This window comes from Oncorhynchus kisutch, linkage group LG13, assembly GCF_002021735.2.
Source record: "Oncorhynchus kisutch isolate 150728-3 linkage group LG13, Okis_V2, whole genome shotgun sequence".
NCBI classification, from domain to species: Eukaryota; Metazoa; Chordata; class Actinopteri; order Salmoniformes; family Salmonidae; genus Oncorhynchus; species Oncorhynchus kisutch.
In genome coordinates, this window is record NC_034186.2 from 73298909 (window position 1) to 73320187 (window position 21279).

General features: G+C 43.8%; 3 protein-coding genes across 3 annotated transcripts; 2 read left to right on the forward strand and 1 right to left on the reverse strand.

Annotated features, from left to right (window-relative positions):
• The first annotated feature begins 2892 nt into the window (after window positions 1-2892).
• On the forward strand, window positions 2893-5119 carry aicda (activation-induced cytidine deaminase). Its single transcript, XM_020458518.2, has 5 exons — window positions 2893-2996; window positions 3575-3740; window positions 4225-4513; window positions 4588-4703; window positions 4812-5119. Exons 1-5 carry the CDS (start codon window positions 2977-2979, stop codon window positions 4860-4862), a joined length of 642 nt encoding a protein of 213 aa, XP_020314107.2. The 5' UTR covers window positions 2893-2976; the 3' UTR covers window positions 4863-5119.
• Window positions 5120-5348: 229 nt separating this feature from the next.
• Window positions 5349-14430, forward strand: LOC109868234 (adaptin ear-binding coat-associated protein 1-like). Its single transcript, XM_020457669.2, has 8 exons — window positions 5349-5489; window positions 6474-6574; window positions 7180-7284; window positions 8420-8501; window positions 9215-9323; window positions 9532-9790; window positions 12350-12455; window positions 12532-14430. The coding sequence occupies exons 1-8, from the start codon at window positions 5395-5397 to the stop codon at window positions 12584-12586; spliced, it is 912 nt and encodes a 303-aa protein (XP_020313258.1). The 5' UTR covers window positions 5349-5394; the 3' UTR covers window positions 12587-14430.
• A 76-nt stretch (window positions 14431-14506) lies between these two features.
• LOC109868242 (microfibrillar-associated protein 5-like) lies at window positions 14507-21052 on the reverse strand. The gene is made up of 7 exons (XM_020457681.2): window positions 20936-21052; window positions 18442-18510; window positions 18296-18328; window positions 16142-16210; window positions 15719-15806; window positions 15466-15539; window positions 14507-15318 (listed from the first exon to the last, which is right to left on the reverse strand). Exons 2-7 carry the CDS (start codon window positions 18482-18484, stop codon window positions 15203-15205), a joined length of 423 nt encoding a protein of 140 aa, XP_020313270.1. The 5' UTR covers window positions 18485-18510; window positions 20936-21052; the 3' UTR covers window positions 14507-15202.
• Window positions 21053-21279: the final 227 nt, after the last annotated feature.

Consider the following 21279-nt stretch of genomic DNA (forward strand, 5'->3'; position numbering starts at 1 on the left):
CACTATAATTACTTTGTGTTTCCTGCATTGTGAAATGGATTTGTTCCTGAGGTTCTCTAATTAGTCATAATCAACTCATGGATTCATATAACTATACTGAACAAACATAAATGCAACATGTAAAGTGTTGGTCCCATGTTTCATGAGCTGAAATAAAAGATCCCAGAAATCTTGCACAAAAAGCTTATTTCTCTCAAATTTTGTTCACAAATTTGTTTACATGCCTGTTAGTGAGCATTTCTCATTTGCCAAGATAATCCATCCACCTGACATGTGGAGATGGTAGTTGGTAGAGATGGTAGAGATGGTAGAGATGGTGTACACATCACGGACGAACTGAATTGGTCCACCCACACAGACAGCGTTGTGAAGAAGGCGCAGCGTTGTGAAGGAGGTGGAAGAAATTCTGCTTGTCACCAAAAGCACTCACAAACTTCTACAGATGCACAATCGAGAGCATCCTATCGGGCTGTATCACCGCCTGGTACGGCAACTGCTCCGCCCACAACCATAAGGCTCTCCAGAGGGCAGTGAGGTCTGCACAATGCATCACCGGGGGCAAACTACCTGCCCTCCAGGACACCTACACCACCTGATGTCACAGGAAGGCCATAAAGATCATCAAGGACAACAACCACCCGAGCCACTGCCTGTTCACCCCGCTATCATCCAGAAGGTGAGGTCAGCACAGGTGCATCAAAGCTGGGACCGAGAGACTGAAAAACAGCTTCTATCTCAAGGCCATCAGACTGTTAAACAGCCATCACTAACATTGAGTGGCTGCTGCCAACACACTGACTCAACTCCAGTCACTTTAATAATGGGAATAGATGGAAATTGACGGAAAAAATGTATCACTAACCACTTTAAACAATGCCACTTAATATAATGTTTACATACCCTACATTACTCATCTCATATGTATATGTATATACTGTACTCTATATCATCTACTGCATCTTTATGTAATACATGTATCACTAGCCACTTTAAACTATGCCACTTTGTTTACATACCCTTCAGTACTCATCTCATATGTATATACTGTATTCGATACCATCTACTGCATCTTGCCTATACCGTTCTGTACCATCACTCATTCATATATCTTTATGTACATATTCTTTATCCCTTTACACTTGTGTGTATAAGGTAGTAGTTTTGCAATTGTTAGTTAGATTACTCGTTGGTTATTACTGCATTGTCGGAACTAGAAGCACAAGCATTTCGCTACACTCGCATTAACATCTGCTAACCACGTGTATGTGACAAATAAAATTTGATTTCATTTAATTTGTGTGGCATATAAATAAATAAGCTGATTAAACAACATGATCATTACACAGGTGCACCTTGTGCTGGTGACAATAAAAGGCCACTCTAAAATGTTCAGTTTTGTCACACAACATAATGCCACAGATGTCTCAAGTTTTGAGGGAGTGTGCAAATGGTGTGCTGACTACAGGAATGTCACCAGTGCTGTTGCCAGATAATTGAATGTTCATTTATCTACCATAAGCTGCCTCCAACTTTGTTTTAGAGAATTTGGCAGTACGTCCAACCAGCCTCACAACTGCAGACCACGTGTACCCACGCCATCCTCCACAGGTCCTGCCTCCACATCTGGCACCCTCATCTGTGGGATCGTCTGAGACCAGCCACCCGGACAGCTGATGAAACTGTGGGTTTGCAAAACGAAGAATTGTCAGAAACCATCTCAGGGAAGCTCATCTGCGTGCTTGTTGTCCTCACCAAGGTCTTGACCTGACTGCAGTTCGGGATCGTAACTGACTTCAGTGGGCAAATGCTCACCTTCGATGGCCCCTGGTACGCTGGAGAAGTGTGCTCTTCACGGATGAATCCCGGTTTCACCTGTACCGGGCAGATGGCAGATAGTGTGGCGTTGTGTGTTTGAGCTGTTTGCTGATGTCATTGTTGTGAACAGAGTGCCCCATGGTGGCAGTGGGGTTATGGTATGGGCAGGCATAAGTTACGGACAACAAAAACAATTGTATTTTATTTATGGCAATTTGAATGCACAAAGATACCGTGACGAGATCCTGAGCCCCATTGTCGTGCCATTCATCTGCTGCCATCACCTCATGTTTCAGCATGATAATGCATGGCCCCATGTTGCAAGGATCTGTACATATTCCTGGAAGCTGAAAATGTCCCAGTTCTTTCATGGCCTGCATACTCACTAGACATGTCACCCATTGAGTATGTTTGGGATGCTCTGGATCGACGTGTACGACAGCGTGCTCCAGTTCCCGCCAATAACCAGCAACTTTGCACAACCATTGAAGAGGAGTGGGACAATATTCCACAGGCTAGAATCAACAGCCTGATCAACTCAATGTGAAGGAGATGTGTCGCGCTGCATGAGGTAAATGGTGGTCACACCAGATACTGACTGGTTTTCTGATCCACACCCCTACCTTTATTTTAAGGTTTCTGTGACCAACAGATGCATATCTGTATTCCCAGTCATGTGATATCCATAGATTAGGGCCTAATGAATGTATTTCAATTGACTGATATCCTTCTATGAACTGTAACTCAGTAAAGTCTTTGAAGTAGTTGCATGCTGCATTTATATTTTTGTTCAGTTTAGTATTAGTCATAATCAACACACGGACTGTATCTATCTAGTATAACTAGTATTTCTTATCTAGTTTGACAGTTTGTGGGCCTACATCGTTGTTTGCTGAATAACAATGTCCTGTAGTATACTGTATCTATACGACCCTGTTCTAGTTTTGCTACTGCTGTCACCCCTCCCCTATTCTTGTTTTGAAAAACCTCTCCATCCAACCAGAGCCACCTCTCTACACAAGCTGTTTGACTGAGCGTATAGATATATATATATATATATATATCTACCCTGTCCCCTCCTTCCCTTCCCTCCTCCCCCCACACTCATCACACCACTCGCTCTCGCCTGATTGACTGTGTGAGACAAATTAGGCTTCTGAAATGATCAACAAATTTGACAGGTGAGTAAAATGAACATCTGTTTTTTTTGTATTAATTGTTTAATGAGTTGAGCAAATGTATTTATATGATATAATATCACATGACAGGATCAACTAATGGTGTAGTACATTTTTTAAACTAATCCCTGCCAATTGGTGATTGCTGTCCTATTTATTATTGATGATGCTTTATGAAACCACTCCTGTCATCTTTCTCTTATGCAGCACAATCAGAAGTTTCGGTGATGATGACAACAATGTATTGAATAGCTTTCGCTAGTTTCACTGAAAGCTGTCTGATTCAAACTGAGACTGAGAACCAGGGCCAGTTTGTTAGACACCAGTTCATTGACAGATGGTTAACCAAACCTGTGGTTTTGTTAAAGAAGAAGAGGAAAGTGTTGAGTAGTTAGTGCAGTCCTCATAACCAGAATATATGGGGTTTCCACACCAGAGAAGACACTGCGGGGCAGAGGAGGGAAAAGCAATAGTAGTGGCTATAACCATTCACCTTAAGCCTGCCTCAGTGTGCTTATGAATTTTTATTTGCCAGCATCTCTAATACGTATTTGAGTGAAAACCTACTTTCTGTGTCTCAGTGTTCTGTTGGCCCAGAAAAAGTTTATCTACCACTATAAGAACATGCGCTGGGCCAAGGGGCGACACGAAACCTACCTGTGCTTCGTGGTCAAGAGGCGGGTGGGACCAAACTCACTCTCCTTCGACTTTGGACACCTGCGCAACCGGTCCGGCTGTCATGTTGAGGTGAGGGAGGGAGGGAGGGGGGGGGTAGAAGAGAGGAGATGAGAGGAGAGAGAGGAGAGAGAGGAGAGAGAGGGAGAGGAGGAAACAGAGGAAAGGGGTAAAAGACATGCAACAAATCTCATCATCTGTCATTTGCTCCAGTTTCTCTCCTTCTTTCCATCTTCATATAATTTCCTATCTCTTCCATTTTCTTTCTTTCCTTCCCCTGTCTTCATCACTCTCTTTCCCGTCATTCTACTCTACACTCTCTCTGTCCATGCATTACCTCTCCTTTCTCTCTGTCTACATATTCCTTCCTCAAACATTCCCATCTCTCTCTTTCTCTTCCTCAACTACATCCATCACTCTCTCCCTCATTCCTCACCCATCTACCTTCCTCACCTATCTCCATCACTATCTCTCCCTCATTCCTCACCCATATACCTTCCTCACATATCTCCATCACTATCTACCCCCCCCCCCCCCCCCCCCCCCCCCCCCCCAGCTGCTATTCCTGCGCCTCCTGGAAGCAGGCGCCCTGTGTCCAGGCCTGTGGGGTTATGGAGCTCCAGACAGTGTGGGACTGTGTTACTCAGTCACCTGGTTCTGTTCCTGGTCCCCCTGCTCAGACTGCTCCTACAGGCTGGCCCAGTTCCTCAGCCAGACCCCCAACCTCCGCCTCAGAATCTACGTCTCCAGGCTCTACTTCTGTGACCCGGAGGACAGCAGTGCGAGAGAGGGTCTCCGCATGCTGCAGAGAGCCGGGGTGCAGATCACTGTCATGAACTATGAAGGTAGAGAGGGTGTGTGTGAGTGTGTGGGTGTGTGTGAGTACGTCTCTCATTATAATTCTGTCTCTTCCCTGTAGACTATTTCTACTGTTGGCAGACCTTTGTGGCTTGCAGACAGCGTGTGTTTAAGGCCTGGGACGGACTGCATCAGAACTCTGTTCAACTGGCCAGGAAACTTAACGACATCCTCCAGGTAGGGCACACACACACACACACACACACACACACACACACACACACACACACACACACTGTACCCTTGAGTTAGTAGGCTAATATTATTTACTGATTTTTATTTCAGCCTGGTGAGGCAGAAGATTGGGGAGATGCTTTCGAGCTACTTGGACTGTGATTCACCTCTATCCCTGTCATATATGCTGATATGGAGCTATTTATTTCTGCTCCTCCCACTGGTGCTATCTGTCAGTGTTATACTGTAAAGATCACTTTAATCTATCATTGTAAAGTAAATAATAATAACTGAAATAGGTCAACTGTACAACTCAATAATGTGTTTATATACTGTTATTAAATCCATGGGATTTACATTTTTACCCTTTGTAGCATTATTACTGTCTTGGAACACATCCATTAAATCATCCCCTCCAACTGTGATTGAGTCGTTTTGTGTTGACATTATCCTGTCCTCTATTTACATTTGACCAGCTGTTTATCTCTCACATAGTCAACAATAAACAAACAAATCAAGTTTAGGCTAATTGATTAAAATGATCTCTAATCTATCACTGACAATGGTTGATTCATCTGGATAAATGACATTAGAAATGGATGTGAACGCTTCATGTGCGCACATACACAGTGTATTACGCTCTCGCACCCGTTAACGTGCACGATCACCACACACCGATTGAATTAAAGTCAAGATGGCGACCGAGGGCGAATACGAGTCGATCCTGTGTGTGAAACCTGACGTCAACGTTTACCGAATCCCGCCGCGGGCATCGAACCGGGGAGTCAGGTAAGAGACCCGGTTCCGTCACCATCAACCGGTGACCTTGCCCTGGTCTGACTCCAGCATCCATTGTTTGATGCGGCGATATATAAACGTTCCCATAGGCAAAGCTCTTGTCCCCATATCAAGGCAATGCATAGCCCATATAAAGGCTATAATGGTCGTCTCTGTCGCCTTTGCAGTGCGCAATAGCTTTTTCTAAGGTGGTTTACTAGGCAAACTGGTTGACTTCTATTGGTGAGGAATAATCTACCACCAGATGTCAAGGTTGTGCGTAGTGGGATGGATAGGGAGAATACACCTGTCATTATTGTAGTCCACCTGTCGGTATCAGACAATGACACTGAATCCTGTTTTCAGTGCGAAAACGTGACCGTGTCGTGTGCCCTTTTTACAGAATGCGCTTTGCCTGCACTCTGCTTTGGGGCGAATGATTAGTGAAGGGCTTTTGCGGGTACTACGGTATTTAAAGGTCTAGAGGATTAGGTGAGATTTTTACTCCCTCTGAGGATTATCTGGGCATTTTCTCTGTTGTAGCCTATCCTGTTACTTTCTGAACAGGGTTCGTTAAACGATCTCTTGTTGACAGTGACTTCTGTCCTGTTAGGGTACAGTCTACGTTTGGCAGTGTGTGTGACTATATTGCATTTACCCATTTGTTCATTGGCTGGTGTTTTAACATGATCCAGTCTATCTCCATGCTGACTGGACAGCGCTCCATACTGTATCTGTCTCCTGGGAGCTGATTGGCTCAGTAACGTACCATGACCACGCACAAAGCTGAGTCTGTTGTGTGATGTAGTGAGTAATAATAATGAGGGGGTATTCCACCCCAGGTCTGGTGAACTGCCAGCCCAGTCACCAGCCCAGACAATCTCATTTCAGTAGCAAAGTGTGGTGGTTGGCTATCAACATGGTCTCCCTCTTTCTAACACACACACACCTATACAGTCAGTCTCATCTCTGATTGGCAGTCTGACTCTCCCTCAGGGCTGCGGATTGGAAGCTGGACGCCCCTGATTGGACAGGTCGCATGAGAGTGACGGCTCGGGGAAAAGTGGCTTTCATCAAACTGGAGGACAAGATCTCTGGTGAGATGCCAAATTGTCCCCTAGCCCCTAGCCCAGGGTTACCCAATAGGCGGCCACCAGGCTAAATTTGATTTGGCCCCACAAGTTTTACATTTGTACAAATAATTATTTTTGTTCTTAGACACAAAAGACTGTAAAATCACCAGGAAATGCTCAAAGTCATTTTAATGTAGGAAATCTGTTCCCAAGTATTCTCACGCATAACTAGAGAGGCATATGTGATCGTATCCCAATGTAATCAAGGTTTGAAATGATTCTGTTTTTGTCAAATACTATATCTGTTTCTTGCAGTCAATTTCCAGTGTACAAATTATTTATAACTATGTTCCGAGCATCCGCTCAAGGAAAATTTGTCCCACTGCTGAATGTAATTGGGGACTCCTACCCTAGCCCCTAGCCCCTAGCCCCTAGCCCCTAGCCCCTAGCCCCTAGCCTACCTAAAGGCACTTCTAGTCAGAAGATCATCGTGCCCAATTCCAAATTGTCCCCTGGGCACTTCTTGTTGATCTGAAAGGACTATGTTAACTTCTCCACCTTGCCCTCTGACTCTTGACTCGAACCATTAGTTATAATGCCTGAGTTCTAATTTCCCTCCATCTCTGCAGGGGAGCTGTTTGCACAGGCACCAGTGGACGAGTACCCTGGCATCGCCATAGAAACCGTCAGTGACTCCAGTCGTTACTTTGTGCTTCGGATCCAGGATGAGAGTGGTGGGTTGTTGGTTGTCATCACTAGTCACCATCTGGCCAAATTAGAAAGGGCAGAAGTATCACACACTACTTTCTCACATTTTCTATTTGTATTTATTATACTAAACAAAAATATAAATGCAACATGTAAAGTTTGTTTCATGAGCTGAAATAAAAGACCCCAGAAATGCTCCATACGCCCAAAAAGCTTATTTATCAAAAGAAAAATGGCACATATTTGTTGACATCCCTTTTAGTGAGCATATCTCCTTTGCCAAGATGATCCATCCACCTGACAGGTGCAGCATATCAAGAAGCTGATTAAACAGAATCGGCATTACATATGTGCACCTTGTGCTGGTGACAATAAAATGCCACTCTAAAATTGTCAGTTTTGTCACACAACACAATGCCACAGATGTCTCAAGTTTTGAGGGAGTGTGTAATTGGCATGCTGACTGCGGGAATGTCCATCAGAGCTGTTGCCAGAGAATGTAATGTTTATTTCTCTACCATACGCTGTCTCCAACTTTGTTTTTGATAATTTGGCAGTACATCAAACCCCCCTCACAACCTCAGTCCATGTTTAACCAGTCCAGTCCAGCCCAGGACATCCACATCTGGCCCCTTCACCTGCGGGATAGTCTGAGACCAGCCACCCGGACAGCTGATGAAACTGTCTGTACTAAAGCCCTTTTGTGAGGAAAAACTTATTCTGATTGTCTGGAACTGGCACCACAGTGGGCGGGCTTGGCTCCCAAGTGGGTGAGCCTATGCCCTCCCAGGCCCATCCATGGCTGGACCCCTGCCCAATCATGTGAAATCCATAGATCAGGGGATAATTTGTTTATTTCAATTGACTGATTTCCTTACATGAACTGTAACTCAGTAAAATTGTTGAAATTGTTGCATGTTGCGTTTATATTTTTGTTTAGTATAATAGTAGTAGTAGTAGTAGTAGTATACCACAGTAATAACAAGGTTTGTGTTGGATCATTTGAGTGTGTAGTATGAAACCGTATTCTACTACAACATTTGGAGTACTGGAATCAATTGTTTCTCACTGTGCTATGTCTCTGTTTTAGGATCAGTGTGTGTACCAAGTGATTTGATTTGTAATTTACATTGTTGTTCTTTTCTGGCCTCTGTCTCTCAGGTCGCAGTGCTTTCATAGGCATCGGGTTCGGGGACAGAGGAGACTCGTTTGACTTCAACGTGGCGCTGCAGGACCACTTCAAGTGTGTTGCTCTTACAGCTGTCACAACAGAGATAAAAACTCATAACATTTGCAAAACAAGTGCATCAGAGCTAGAATGTTGACTTCTAACTGACATGAATTAGTAATAGCCTGTCATCTGTTTCACTATATAACTCTCAATTCAATTCAAAGGCGCTGGAAAACATGGAAAACATGTTTATATTACCAAAGCAAGTGAAATAAACAATCACAAATTAACAGCAAACATTATGCACATAACATTTTTCAAAAGAATAAAGATGCTTGAAATGTTATATCTAGCTATATCTCTCTGTCCCTTTTGCACACTCATTCTTTCTCTCTATCTGTTTACTGTATATCTCTCTCTCTCTCTCTCTCTCTCTCTCTCTCTCTCTCTCTACCTACCTCTGTCTCTCTCTCTCTCTCTCTCTCTCTCTCTCTCTCTCTCTCTCTACCTACCTCTGTCTCTCTACCTACCTCTGTCTCTCTGTCTCTCTGTCTCTCTGTCTCTCTCTCTCTCTCTACCTACCTCTGTCTCTCTCTCTCTCTCTCTCTCTCTCTCTCTCTCTCTCTCTCTACCTACCTCTGTCTCTCTACCTACCTCTGTCTCTCTGTCTCTCTGTCTCTCTGTCTCTCTCTCTCTCTCTACCTACCTCTGTCTCTCTCTCTCTCTCTCTCTCTCTACCTACCTCTGTCTCTCTACCTACCTCTGTCTCTCTGTCTCTCTCTCAGGTGGGTGAAACAGGAGCTTGAGATCAGTAAGCAGTCTCAGACCCCAGACAACACTCCTAAACTGGACCTGGGTTTCAAAGAAGGACAGACCATCACTCTCAATATCGGGGTAACTTCCTCAACTCATACCCATAATATTCCTACCATGGTACCATCTGGTTAGCGCTTAACAACTAAAACGCGAACATGCACGCTTGCACGCACATGTTGCAAAACCATGCTCTGTTTATAAACTTTGTCAAGCTTTCACTCAAACACCTATTCCTCTCTCCTTCCTTCTCACCTGTCACCCCTCTCTCTTTCTGTTCCTCTCTCAGCAAGGCAGAAAGAGAGACAAGTCCCGCCCCCAGAGCGCTGGTGGCTTTGGGCTCCTCCCTCCTCCCCCTGGCGGTGGTGGTGCCAAGATAGCCCCTCCCCCTATGTCAAGCTCCTCCAATGACAACGAAGGTTTATTCTCAGGGGGAGACTTATTCTCTGCGGGAAGTGACTCGTTTTCAGGGGGTAGTGACACATTTTCAGGAGGAAACAACACATTCTCAGCAGGAAGTGACATGTTCTCAGGGGGAAGTAACACAGGTAGGTGAACAGCATTTTGGGCCACGTTCAGCGAGGTGTAATGCTACTGGTTGTTCAGACAGATATACACTACATGACCAAAAGTATGTGGACACCTGCTTGTCGTACACCTCATTCCAAAATCATGGTCATTAATATGGAGTTGGTCCCCCCTTTGCTGCTATAACAGCCTCCACTTTTCTGGGAAGGCTTTCCACTAGATGTTGGAACATTGCTGCAGGGACTTACTTCCATTCAGCCACAAGAGCATTAGTGAGGTCAGGCACTGATGTTGGGCGATTAGGCCTGGCTCGTGGTCGGCGTTCCTATTCATCCAAAAGGTGTTCGATGGGGTTGAGGTCAGGGCTCTGTGCAGGCCAGTCAAGTTCTTCCACACCGACCTCAACAAACCATTTCTGTATGGACCTTTCTTTGTGCACTGAAACAGGAAATGGCCTTCCGCAAACTGTTGCCACAAAGTTGGAAGCACAGGATTGTCTAGAATGTCATTGTATGCTGTAGTGTTAGGATTTCCATTCACTGGAACGAAGGGGCCTAGCATGAGCCATGAAAAACAGCCCCAGACCTTTATTCCTCCTCCACCAAACTTGACAGTTGGCACTATGCATTGGAGCAGGTAGCGTTCTCCTGGCATCATTCGTCTGTTGGACTGCCAGATTGTGAAGTGTATTTGTCACTCTAGAGAACGCGTTTCCACTGCTCCAGAGTCCAATGGCAGCTAGCTTTACACTACTCCAGCCAACGCTTGGCATTTTGCATGGTGATCTTAGTCTTGTGTGCAGCTGCTCGGCCATGGAAACCTATTTCATGAAGCTCCCGACGAACACTTCCTATGCTGACGTTGCTTCCAGAGGCAGTTTGGAACTTGTTAGTGAGTGTTGCAACAGAGGACAGATGATTTTTACGCTCTACGCTCTTCAGCACTCGCCGATCACATTCTGTGAGCTTGTGTGGCCTACCACTTCGCGTCTGAGCCGTTGTTCCTCCTAGACGTTTCAACTTCACAATAACAGCACTTACAGTTGACTGGGGCAGCTCTAGCAGGGATGAAATTTGACAAACTGCCTTTTTGGAAAGGTGTCATCTTATGACAGTGTCGCGTTGAAAGTCACTGAGCTCTTCAGTAAGGCTATTCTACTGCCAATGTTTGTCTATGGAGATTTCATGACTGTGTGCTCAATATTATACACCTGTCAGCAACGGGTGTGGCTGAAGTAGCCGAATCCACTAATTTGAAGGGATATTCACATATTGTGTATATTTCTAGTGTATATAATAAACAAAAAATAAACACAACATGTAAAGTGTTGGTCCCATGTTTCATAAGCTGAAATAAAATATCTCAGAAATGTTCCATAAGCTTAGTTTTCTCAAATTTTGTTCACAAATTTGTTTACATCCATGTTAGTGAGCATTTCTCTTTTGCCAAGATACTGCAATCGTACCACCTGACAGGTGTGGCATATCAAGAAGCTGATTAATAAGCATGATCATTACACAGCTGCACCTTGTGCTGGCGACAATAAAAGGCCACTCTAAAATGTGAAGTTTTGTCACACAAAATGACACAGATGTTTCAAGTTTTGAGGGAGTGTGGAATTGGCATGCTGACTGCAGGAATGTCCACCAGAGCTGTTGCCAGAGAATTGAATGTTCATTTTTCTACCATAAGCCGTCCCCCATTGTTTTAGAGAATTTGGCAGTACGTCTAACCGGCCTCACAACCGCAGACCACGCATAACCACGCCAGCCCAGAACCTTCACATCCGGCTTTTTCACCTGTGGGGTCGTCTTAGGCCAGCCACCTGGACAGCTGATGATATTGAGCAGTATTTCTGTCTGTAATTAAGCCCTTTTGTGGGGAAAACTCTGATTGACTGTGCCTGGCTCCCAAGTGGGTGGGCCTATGTCCTCACAGGCCCACCTATGGCTGTGCCCCTGGCCTCTCATGTGAAATCCATAGATTAGGGCCTAATTTATTTATTTCAATTGACTGATTTCCATATATGATCTGTAACTCATTAAAATCATTGGAATTGCTGCATGTTGCGTTTATATTTTTGTTCAGTATAGATCTGCTCTGGCATGTAGATTAGGGATGATGTCAGCTCCATACAAGACAATTCTATGTGCAACGTTCAGAGCGTTGTGTTCTCCTGAATGCAACCCTGTTTTTATATTGCTGCTTCTGATTCATCTGTTTGTTTATCTTGTTCGATTACCCTAGTAACTGCTTTTTCTGTATAGCACTTTTTGCTACCATTGTTGAAGACTATTTGTCCAGTTCCCCAAACCAGGCTGTGAATTCATTTGACTGAAGGGAAAAAGGGTATGTTTTATATGCCACTGTGTAATTAGGTTAAGGATTGAATGGGGCCCTGCGTGTTTTTTAGTTTAGTTTTATGAGCTAACCAAGAAAAAAGGCTATTGTCGTTAGAGTATGAATGTAGAGAAAGCAGTAGAGTGTGTGTATGGAAGGGTTTGATGTGTGTTGTCTCCATAGAGATCCTATTACATTATTTTTCTAATTCCTAATTCTGTCATTGTCTCTGTTCACAGGCTGTTTGTTAGACCTGGACAGCAGTAACTCCAACTCTGTGGTGCAGCCGAACCCCAACCCTGCAGGCGGCTCGGACATGTGGGGAGACTTCTCTGCCCCAGAAAAGTAAGGGGAAAATCTTCTCTCTTTCATCCCTCTCTCTTCTTTCATTAATGCTCTCCTCTTTTTCCCCATAATGCAGGTCAATGTCTCCTCTCGCCAACGATGATGGTTCCACCAACTGGCAGCAGTTCTGAGGCCGTCCCACAATCCCTTTCACTTGACCTTCACCTGACCTTTAACCCCTGACTAGAGGAGGATTCCAGCAGAACACTGTATATTATCACCTCAACCTCAGTGTACTCTCTCTCTCTCCCCCCTCTCTTTATTTTTCTCTCTCTCACCCCTCCCCTACTCTCTTCACCCCTCTCCTGGCTTCCTCTCCTTACCATCCTCTCCCTCTACATCTTTCCCTCTCAGCCCCAACTCTACACTCTCTCCCCCTCTGTCCCCCTTTTCTTGCCCTCTCCCTCTGTCTCTCTATCTATTGCAACAGAGTATTTATTTATTGCTGAGGGAAAAGACTGAGGGCAAATCTCTCTAAATGGAAGATGGTACAGAAAGGAATGATGGTGACTCACACTAATATAGTCTTGATAAATAAATAAATAAATTAATGTATGTACATAATATATTATTGGAAATGCATATAGTGTCAGTAGTTTGTAATTCCCATTGTTGTTGTGGTAGTGTTGTAGCTAATTTTCCTTTATAATCTCCAGTACAACTGGAATTATCACCTGAAATAACTGATTTACAGGATGCATTAGTATATGACCAAGTTATCTTATATCTGATCCAAGGTCAGTTTAGCTTTTTCCTCTTAATTACTAAGGTCAGGCCACGGTGAGTCTGGAGCTGTGCTTTGGAGCAGCTTCTGCTTTGAGTGGACACTGATCTACTGTACGTTTACACAGCAGCCATGCTGTTTGGCGCCCTTTAGTGGACTATTGCGGTACTACAACCACAGTCTGACAGGGAGAGTGGTGAGATGAACAGCAGCAGCTGCTGTGGACGTGATCACTGCTAGGGATGGGCACTTGTCTGGGTCACTTGGCTGCATTGTTTTAACAGGAGGCTGCCGTTAGTTGGTCAATTAACACAGAAATGGAGGGAAAGAGAGCAAAAAAAAGTGTGCTGATTGAGGGAAAGATGGGTGAGGTCTGAAGAGGGATGGAGGGTGAGGAAGGGGTTAAACCCATGGGGTGATAGACAGGCCTGATTTAGGCCTAGTGATGTAATCAACAGTCCCTAGGGGTTTCTGGGTAGTGATGACTAATTTAGGTCACAACTTTTGCCCTGCTGGATGAGTAGCCCTGTGTGTGTACATACAACTGTCTGTCTGTCTGTCCGTCCGTCTGTCTGTATTCTATACGTTGATCCCTGGAACTAACGTAACATTGTCAATTCAGACAGACTATTCCATTCCTTGTGAGATGCAGTGTTTTACTTTACTGTTGTGTTGTTATTGTGAGAGAAAGGATGGAGGAAGGGAGGGATAAAGGATGGAGGGAGGGAGGGATAAAGGATGGAGGGAGGGAGGGATAAAGGATGGAGGGAGGGAGGGATAAAGGATGGAGGGAGGGAGGGAGGGATAAAGGATGGAGGGAGGGATAAAGGATGGAGGGAGGGATAAAGGATGGAGGGAGGGATAAAGGAAGGATGGAGGGAGGGAGGGATAAAGGATGGAGGGATAGGTGAATGGATAGAGGGAGGGAAGGGTGATAATGCTGTACAGGACATCATAATATTACAGTAAGCCAGTTATGTGGCTTTTGTACTTATCATTGTGTGTGTCTTTCTCTCATGGACACACATGGACTCAAACATTTGCATTGACTGATGACATGATTAATGAGGTGATAATTGGTTTCCTGTGTGAGAACACAGCTAGTGGGATAATTGGTATGAACTGGTGAGAGTCTGTGTAGACTCTACTCATGTTGGTTTTTGTGTTTATTCTTGACATTACAAATACACATATTGTATGTAAATGTTGATGTATTGAAAATCAAAGCATAAAGATATCAACTAATGTTGAGTCAAGGTTGACTTGTTTTCTTTTTATCTAAGCGAGGAAAAAAACTGGACTACATCAATAAAGTGATCCACACAAACCAATGAATGACATTTTATTGGGTAGTATTGCACTGCTTTGTAGTATTGCACTGCTTTGGTATTGGATTGTGATAGAGTGCTTTACAATAAGGTGTCAGCAATGACAGAGTGGATACTTTGTTCTCAGACTGTCTCTACAGTACACAACTACAGGAACTCAACAGCGTTCCATCTGAACAGTATTATACAGCCCGCAATGGCACAGAACATGATCCGTGTCAAATAAAACACAGGTCCAATCTGTGGGGAGTGATTTCTCCCCTGATATTCACAGACAGTTCTATTAAAACACAGGTCCAATCTGTGGGGAGTGATTTCTCCCCTGATATTCACAGACAGTTCTATTAAAACACAGGTCCAATCTGTGGGGAGTGATTTCTCCCCTGATATTCACAGACAGTTCTATTAAAACACAGGGCTAATAGAAGAACTGAGAAATATGACTCAGACTGTTCTTAATTGGAGTCACGTGGACTGTGTTTTATATATATATTGTTTGTGTGTGTGGTTGTGGTTGTGGTTGTGGTTGTGTATTAAGGCACAGGCTAGCACCAGGTGTTGAGCGGGGAATTTATGGTGTTTCGGGGTCTTTTTATGGAAACAACCCAGTGTTCTGTCTCCAAGGGTGTCCTCCCTCCTACTCCTTCTCTCCTTCCTCCTCCACCCCTCCTTCTAACTCCTCCATCTTGGGCCCATCAGGCCTTGTTTTCCCAGGTTTTGGGATTGCCGCGGAGATTGTGACAGCGTTTCTTATTGGTGGTTGACCTCTGGAAGCGTTTGGGCCAGCCGGACCGCTCCCTGCAGAGCTCAGCTGGGATGGAGAGAAGAGAGAGAGGATGTGTGGGCTCAGATGTACATGCTGTCCTAAAGCCAGTAAGTGTTTCATGCACTCAGATTGTTATGTTGTTATAATCCTAACAATGGGTCTAATGAAGTGCTATCAGGTGGACTGTCTTACCCTTCAGGTACTCATCCTGTTGGCAGACAGTTCTAACACATATCTCCTTGTTGATCACATAGACACGAGGGAGGCTGAGACAAACCAGGAGACATACATCATTACACTATAATCAGAGCCCAGCTGCTGTCTCTAAAACATGCCTCTCTGTACATGCTCTCAGGTTGAAACCAATGAACTTTGACTGCATGACCAGGAGGCACTGAGTGTGTCTATGTTTTCCTGTGAGAGAGAACCTGTAGTTGCAGTTTACCTGTAAAGGCAGAGGGAGTGGATGCATCTCTTGATGGGCCGGTGGACAGAGTACATCCTGGTGCAGGGGTACGTCTCTTCCCTACAGTCTAGCACAGAGGATACACACAACATCCAGATAACCCACACACAATATTTAGATAACACTGGACACCCCTGGTCATCCCTGGCCTAACATTGTTTAGTGATGTTTCTGTTCCACATTGAAGACCTTAGTCACCAGGTGGTAGGGTAGAGACATACACCTCACTCACCAGGTGATAGGGTAGAGACAGACACCTTACTCACCAGGCGGTAGGGTAGAGACAGACACCTCACTCACCAGGCGATAGGGTAGAGACAGACACCTCACTCACCAGGCGATAGGGTAGAGACAGACACCTCACTCACCAGGCGATAGGGTAGAGACAGACACCTCACTCACCAGGCGGTAGGGTAGAGACAGACACCAGAGCCTCCTCTTCATTCCAGTCACCTCTGTGGAGTTCCACCTCTACCAGCAGGGAAACATCAGCATGGGAATGACCTCTACCCACGGCATGACTCACAGACCGAGACATATTGTTGAAGTCGGAAGTTTACATACTCTTAGATTTGAGTCATTAAAACTTGTTTTTCAACCACTCCACACATTTCTTGTTAACAAACTATAGTTCTGAAAAGTCGGTTAGGACATCTACTTTGTGCATGACACAAGTCATTTTTCCAACAATTGTTTACAGACAGATTATTTCACTGTATCACAATTCCAGTGGGTCAGAAGTTTACATACAATAAATTGACTGTGCCTTTAAACAGCTTGGAAAATTCCAGAAAGGATGTCATGGCTTTAGAAGCTTCTGATAGGCTAATTGACATAATTTGAGTCTATTGGAGGTGTACCTGTAGATGTATTTCAAGGCCTACCTTCAAACTTCAAACTCATGGGAAAATCAAAAGAAATCAGCCAAGACCTCAGAAAAAATATTGTAGACCTCCACAAGTCTGGTTTATCCTTGGGAGCAATTTCCAAACGCCTGAAGGTACCACTTTCATCAGTACAATCAATAGTACGCAAGTATAAACACCATGGGACCACGCAGCCTTCATACCGCTCAGGAAGGAGACGCATTCTGTCTCCTCGAGATGAACGTACTTGGGTGCGAAAAGTGCGCATCAATCCCAGAACATCAGCAAAGGACCTTGTGAAGATGCTGGAGGAAACAGGTACAAAAGTATCTATATCCACAGTAAAACGAGTCCTATATCGACATAACCTGAAAGGCCTCTCAGCAAGGAAGAAGCCACTGCTCCAAAACCGCCATAAAAAAGTCAGACTACAGTTTGCAACTGCACATGGGGACAAAGATTGTAATTTTTGGAGAAATGTCCTCTGGTCTGATGAAAGAAAAATAGGACTGTTTGGCCATAATGACCATCGTTGTGTTTGGAGGAAAAAGGGGGAGGCTTGCAAGCCGAAGAACACCATCCCAACCGTGAAGCCCGGGGGTGGCAGCGTCATGTTGTGGGGGTGCTTTGCTGCAGGACGGACTGATGCACTTCACAAAATAGATGGCGTCATGAGGAAGGAAAATTGTTGATATATTGAAGCAACATCTCAAGACATCAGTAAGGAAGTTAAAGCTTGGTCGCAAATGGGTCTTCCAAATGGACAATGTGTCACAATCATCGTTGGAAGCATACTCGGACCAAAGCGCTGCGTGATCTGGGTTCCACATATTTATTGAAGTGGAACTTAGAACAATACAAAATAAAGAAACACCGAACGTGATGTAAATGAAGTGCTCAAAGGCAACAACACAAAAACAAGATCCCACAAAACATAGTGGGGAAATGGCTGCCTAAATATGATCCCCAATCAGAGACAATGATAAACAGCTGCCTCTGATTGGGAACCATACCAGGCCACATAGAACTAAACTACCTAGATAGGAACACCCCCCCCCCCAGTCACACCCGACCTAACCAAAATAGTGAATAAAACAGGCTCTCTATGGTCTGGGTGTGACACAATTACCCCAAGAAAACTTCCAAAGTTGTGGCAAAATGGCTTAAGGACAGCAAAGTCAAGGTATTGGAGTGGCCATCACAAAGCCCTGACCTCAATCCTATAGAAAATGTATGGGCAGAACTGAAAAAGCATGTGCGAGCAAGGAGACCTACAAACCTGACTCAGTTACACCAGCTCTGTCAGGATGAATGGGCCAAAATTCACCCAATTTATTGTGGGAAGCTTGTGGAAGGCTACCGAAACATTTGACACAAGTTAAACTATTTAAAGGCAATGCTACCAAATACTAATTGAGTTTGTAAACTTCTGACCCACTGGGAATGTGATGAAATAAATAAAAGCTGAAATAATAACTATTATTCTGACATTTCACATTCTTAAAATAAAGTGGTGATCCTAACTGACCTAAGACAGGGAATTTTTACTTGGATTAATTGTCAGGAATTGTGAAAGACTGAATTTAAATGTATTTGGCTAAGATGTATGTAAACTTCCGATTTCAACTGTATCATGCAACTTAATGTCTGTTGAAATAATGTGTGACCATTGAATAGAGGGCATTATTACCAGCCTGCGGGGCTTGGGCTACAGCTGTGAGGGCTGTGGAACAGAAAACCATATGAGGGGAGTCTTTTATGGAGTTAAAACAAACAGAGATGGACTCAAACCTAATTGAAGGTGATGATTTGTGTGTTGTGTTTGTCAGGGGTTACCATGGAAACCGCAGAGGAGCAGGGCGATTGGAAGACTGCCCATCCTTGTAAGAGCTGGATGTTTACGAGCTGAAGGAAACAGGACCCACAAAAGCCCAAAGAGGAAAATAGTTTGTTTCAATTCACACAGAGGAACTCTTCAATATCTTGACTTTACATTTCCTCCGTCTTCCTTCTGCTCTGCCCCTGGCCCTACCTTCTAATGCAATGTATACTCTTCTCTAAGGCAGTTGTAGGAAATGTGCACCTCATGAAATCCAGGTGAATGAGCTTGATACAGTATGTGCTGTTGATATTATCAGTATATGTGCTATTGATAGTATCAGTACATGTGCTATTCATATTATCAGTATAATATGTTAATAGTATCAGTATATGTGCTGTTGATATTATCAGTATATGTGCTGTTGATAGTATCAGTATATGAGCTGTTGATAGTATCAGTATATGTGCTGCTGGAGGTATCAGTATACAGTGGGGATCAAAGTGTTTGATAACCTGCAAAATTGGCAGTGTTTCCTACTTACAAAGCATGTAGAGGTCTGTAATTGTTATCATAGGTACACTTCAACGGTGAGAGACGGAATCTAAAACAAAAATCCAGAAAATCACATTGTATGATTTTTAAGTAATTCATTTGCATTTTATTGCATGACATAAGTATTTGATACATCAGAAAAGCAGAACTTAATATTTGGTACAGAAACCTTTGTTTGCAATTACAGAGATCATACGTTTCCTGTAGTTCTTGACCAGGTTTGCACACACTGCAGCAGGGATTTCGGCCCACTCCTCCATACAGACCTTCTCCAGATCCTTCAGGTTTCGGGGCTGTCGCTGGGCAATACGGACTTTCAGCTCCCTCCAAAGATGTTCTATTGGGTTCAGGTCTGGAGACTGGCTAGGCCACTCCAGGACCTTGAGATGCTTCTTACAGAGCCACTCCTTAGCTCTATTTTTGTCTCATCAGACCACATGATTTTCTCCCATTCCTCCTCTGGATCATCCAGATGGTCATGGGCAAACTTCAGACAGGCCTGGACATGCACTGGCTTGAGCAGGGGTACCTTGTGTGCGCTGCAGGATTTTAATCCATGACGGCATAGTGTGTTACTAATGGTTTTCTTTGAGACTGTGGTCTCAGCTCTCTTCAGGTCATTGACCAGGTCCTGCCGTGTAGTTCTGGGCTGATCCCTCACCTTCCTCATGATCATTGATGCTCCACGAGGTGAGATCTTGCATGGAGCCCCAGACCGAGGATGATTGACCGTCATCTTGAACTTCTTCCATTTTCTACTAATTGCGCCAACAGTTGTTGCCTTCTCACCAAGCTGCTTGCCTATTGTCCTGTAGCCCATCCCAGCCTTGTGCAGGTCTATAATTTTATCCCTGATGTCCTTACACAGCTCCCTGGTCTTGGCTATTGTGGAGAAGTTGGAGTCTGTTTGATTAAGTGTGTGGACAGGTGTCTTTTATACAGGTAACAAGTTCAAACAGGTGCAGTTAATACAGGTAATGAGTGGAGAACAGGAGGGCTTCTTAAAGAAAAACGAACAGGTCTGTGAGAGCCGGAATTCTTACTAGTTGGTAGGAGATCAAATACTTATGTTATGCAATAAAATGCAAATTAATTACTTAAAAATCATACAATGTGATTTTCTGGATTTTTGTTTTAGATTCCGTCTCTCACAGTTGAAGTGTACCTATGATAAAAATTACAGACCTCTACATGCTTTGTAAGTAGGAAAACCTGAAAAATCGGCAGTGTATCAAATACTTGTTCTCCCCACTGTATGTGCTGTTGATAGTATCAGTATATGTGCTGTTGGTAGTATCAGTATTAATCAAGCAGTTGGAATCAGGATGCTGTTTTAATCCTCTCTCTCTTTCTCTCTCTTTCTCACACACACACTCCCTCAGCTCTCTCCCTGCATCATTCCTCTTGTGATGTGTCAGTGTGAGTTTGGAGTCCAAGACATGAGTTCTCACAAAGGAATGTGTTTTTGTGCCCTATCTGAGCACCCCTCTACTCCTCCTTTCTCATACACACTCTTTTCATACACTTCTCTTTTCGTAAACCTCATTAAGAATGTTCTAAAGCATCCGAACAGTTTTGTCACGCAATATGTTTAATATGTCACCCGTTCCTCCTTTACCAGCATCTTACCCAGGCCCTGAATACGTTAAATTGATTTAACTTGCTGCGACTCATTTATACACTCTTGTATGCCAGGGCACATAGCTTTCTAAAATACATTAGTTCTGAATGACATATTGTCATCCATGACCGAAGCTCACAAACAGTATTCTATTAGGATGACTTCATAAAAAGTTAGTTTTTTTTGCAGTAAAATGTAGTTTAGTTTCTCTATACATCTTTTGTATATGTACTTCATGTTATTTATTGTAAACATTCTATATACAGTACTGCAGTGCTACTAATGTCTTTATAGTCTTCAAAATTAAGAAAAGAACACAATGTTTTCATACTCACAACTTTTCCTGTCGTCCAAAAACTTCCTTTGTTTTGAATATTTTGTCCTCTCTCCTTTCCCCTCCTTCTCTCTCCATCCCCTCCTCCTCCTTCTCCTCCACCCCTTGTCCTCCCCTCTCATTACAATTCTCTTGCTCTCTTACTTTCCTCTCCTCTAATCTGAGATTTAGGGAGAATTGTTCTAGTCCAGAGTTGGTTTTGTCTACACCCAAACAACACAAACTCATTATCAAAAATATATATCTGTTGATTTCACAATAACCATCACTAATAGTAAACACATCTATCAGCGCATTGAACTAGGAACTTACACTTTACAAATACAAACAACTGAAAGAATAATG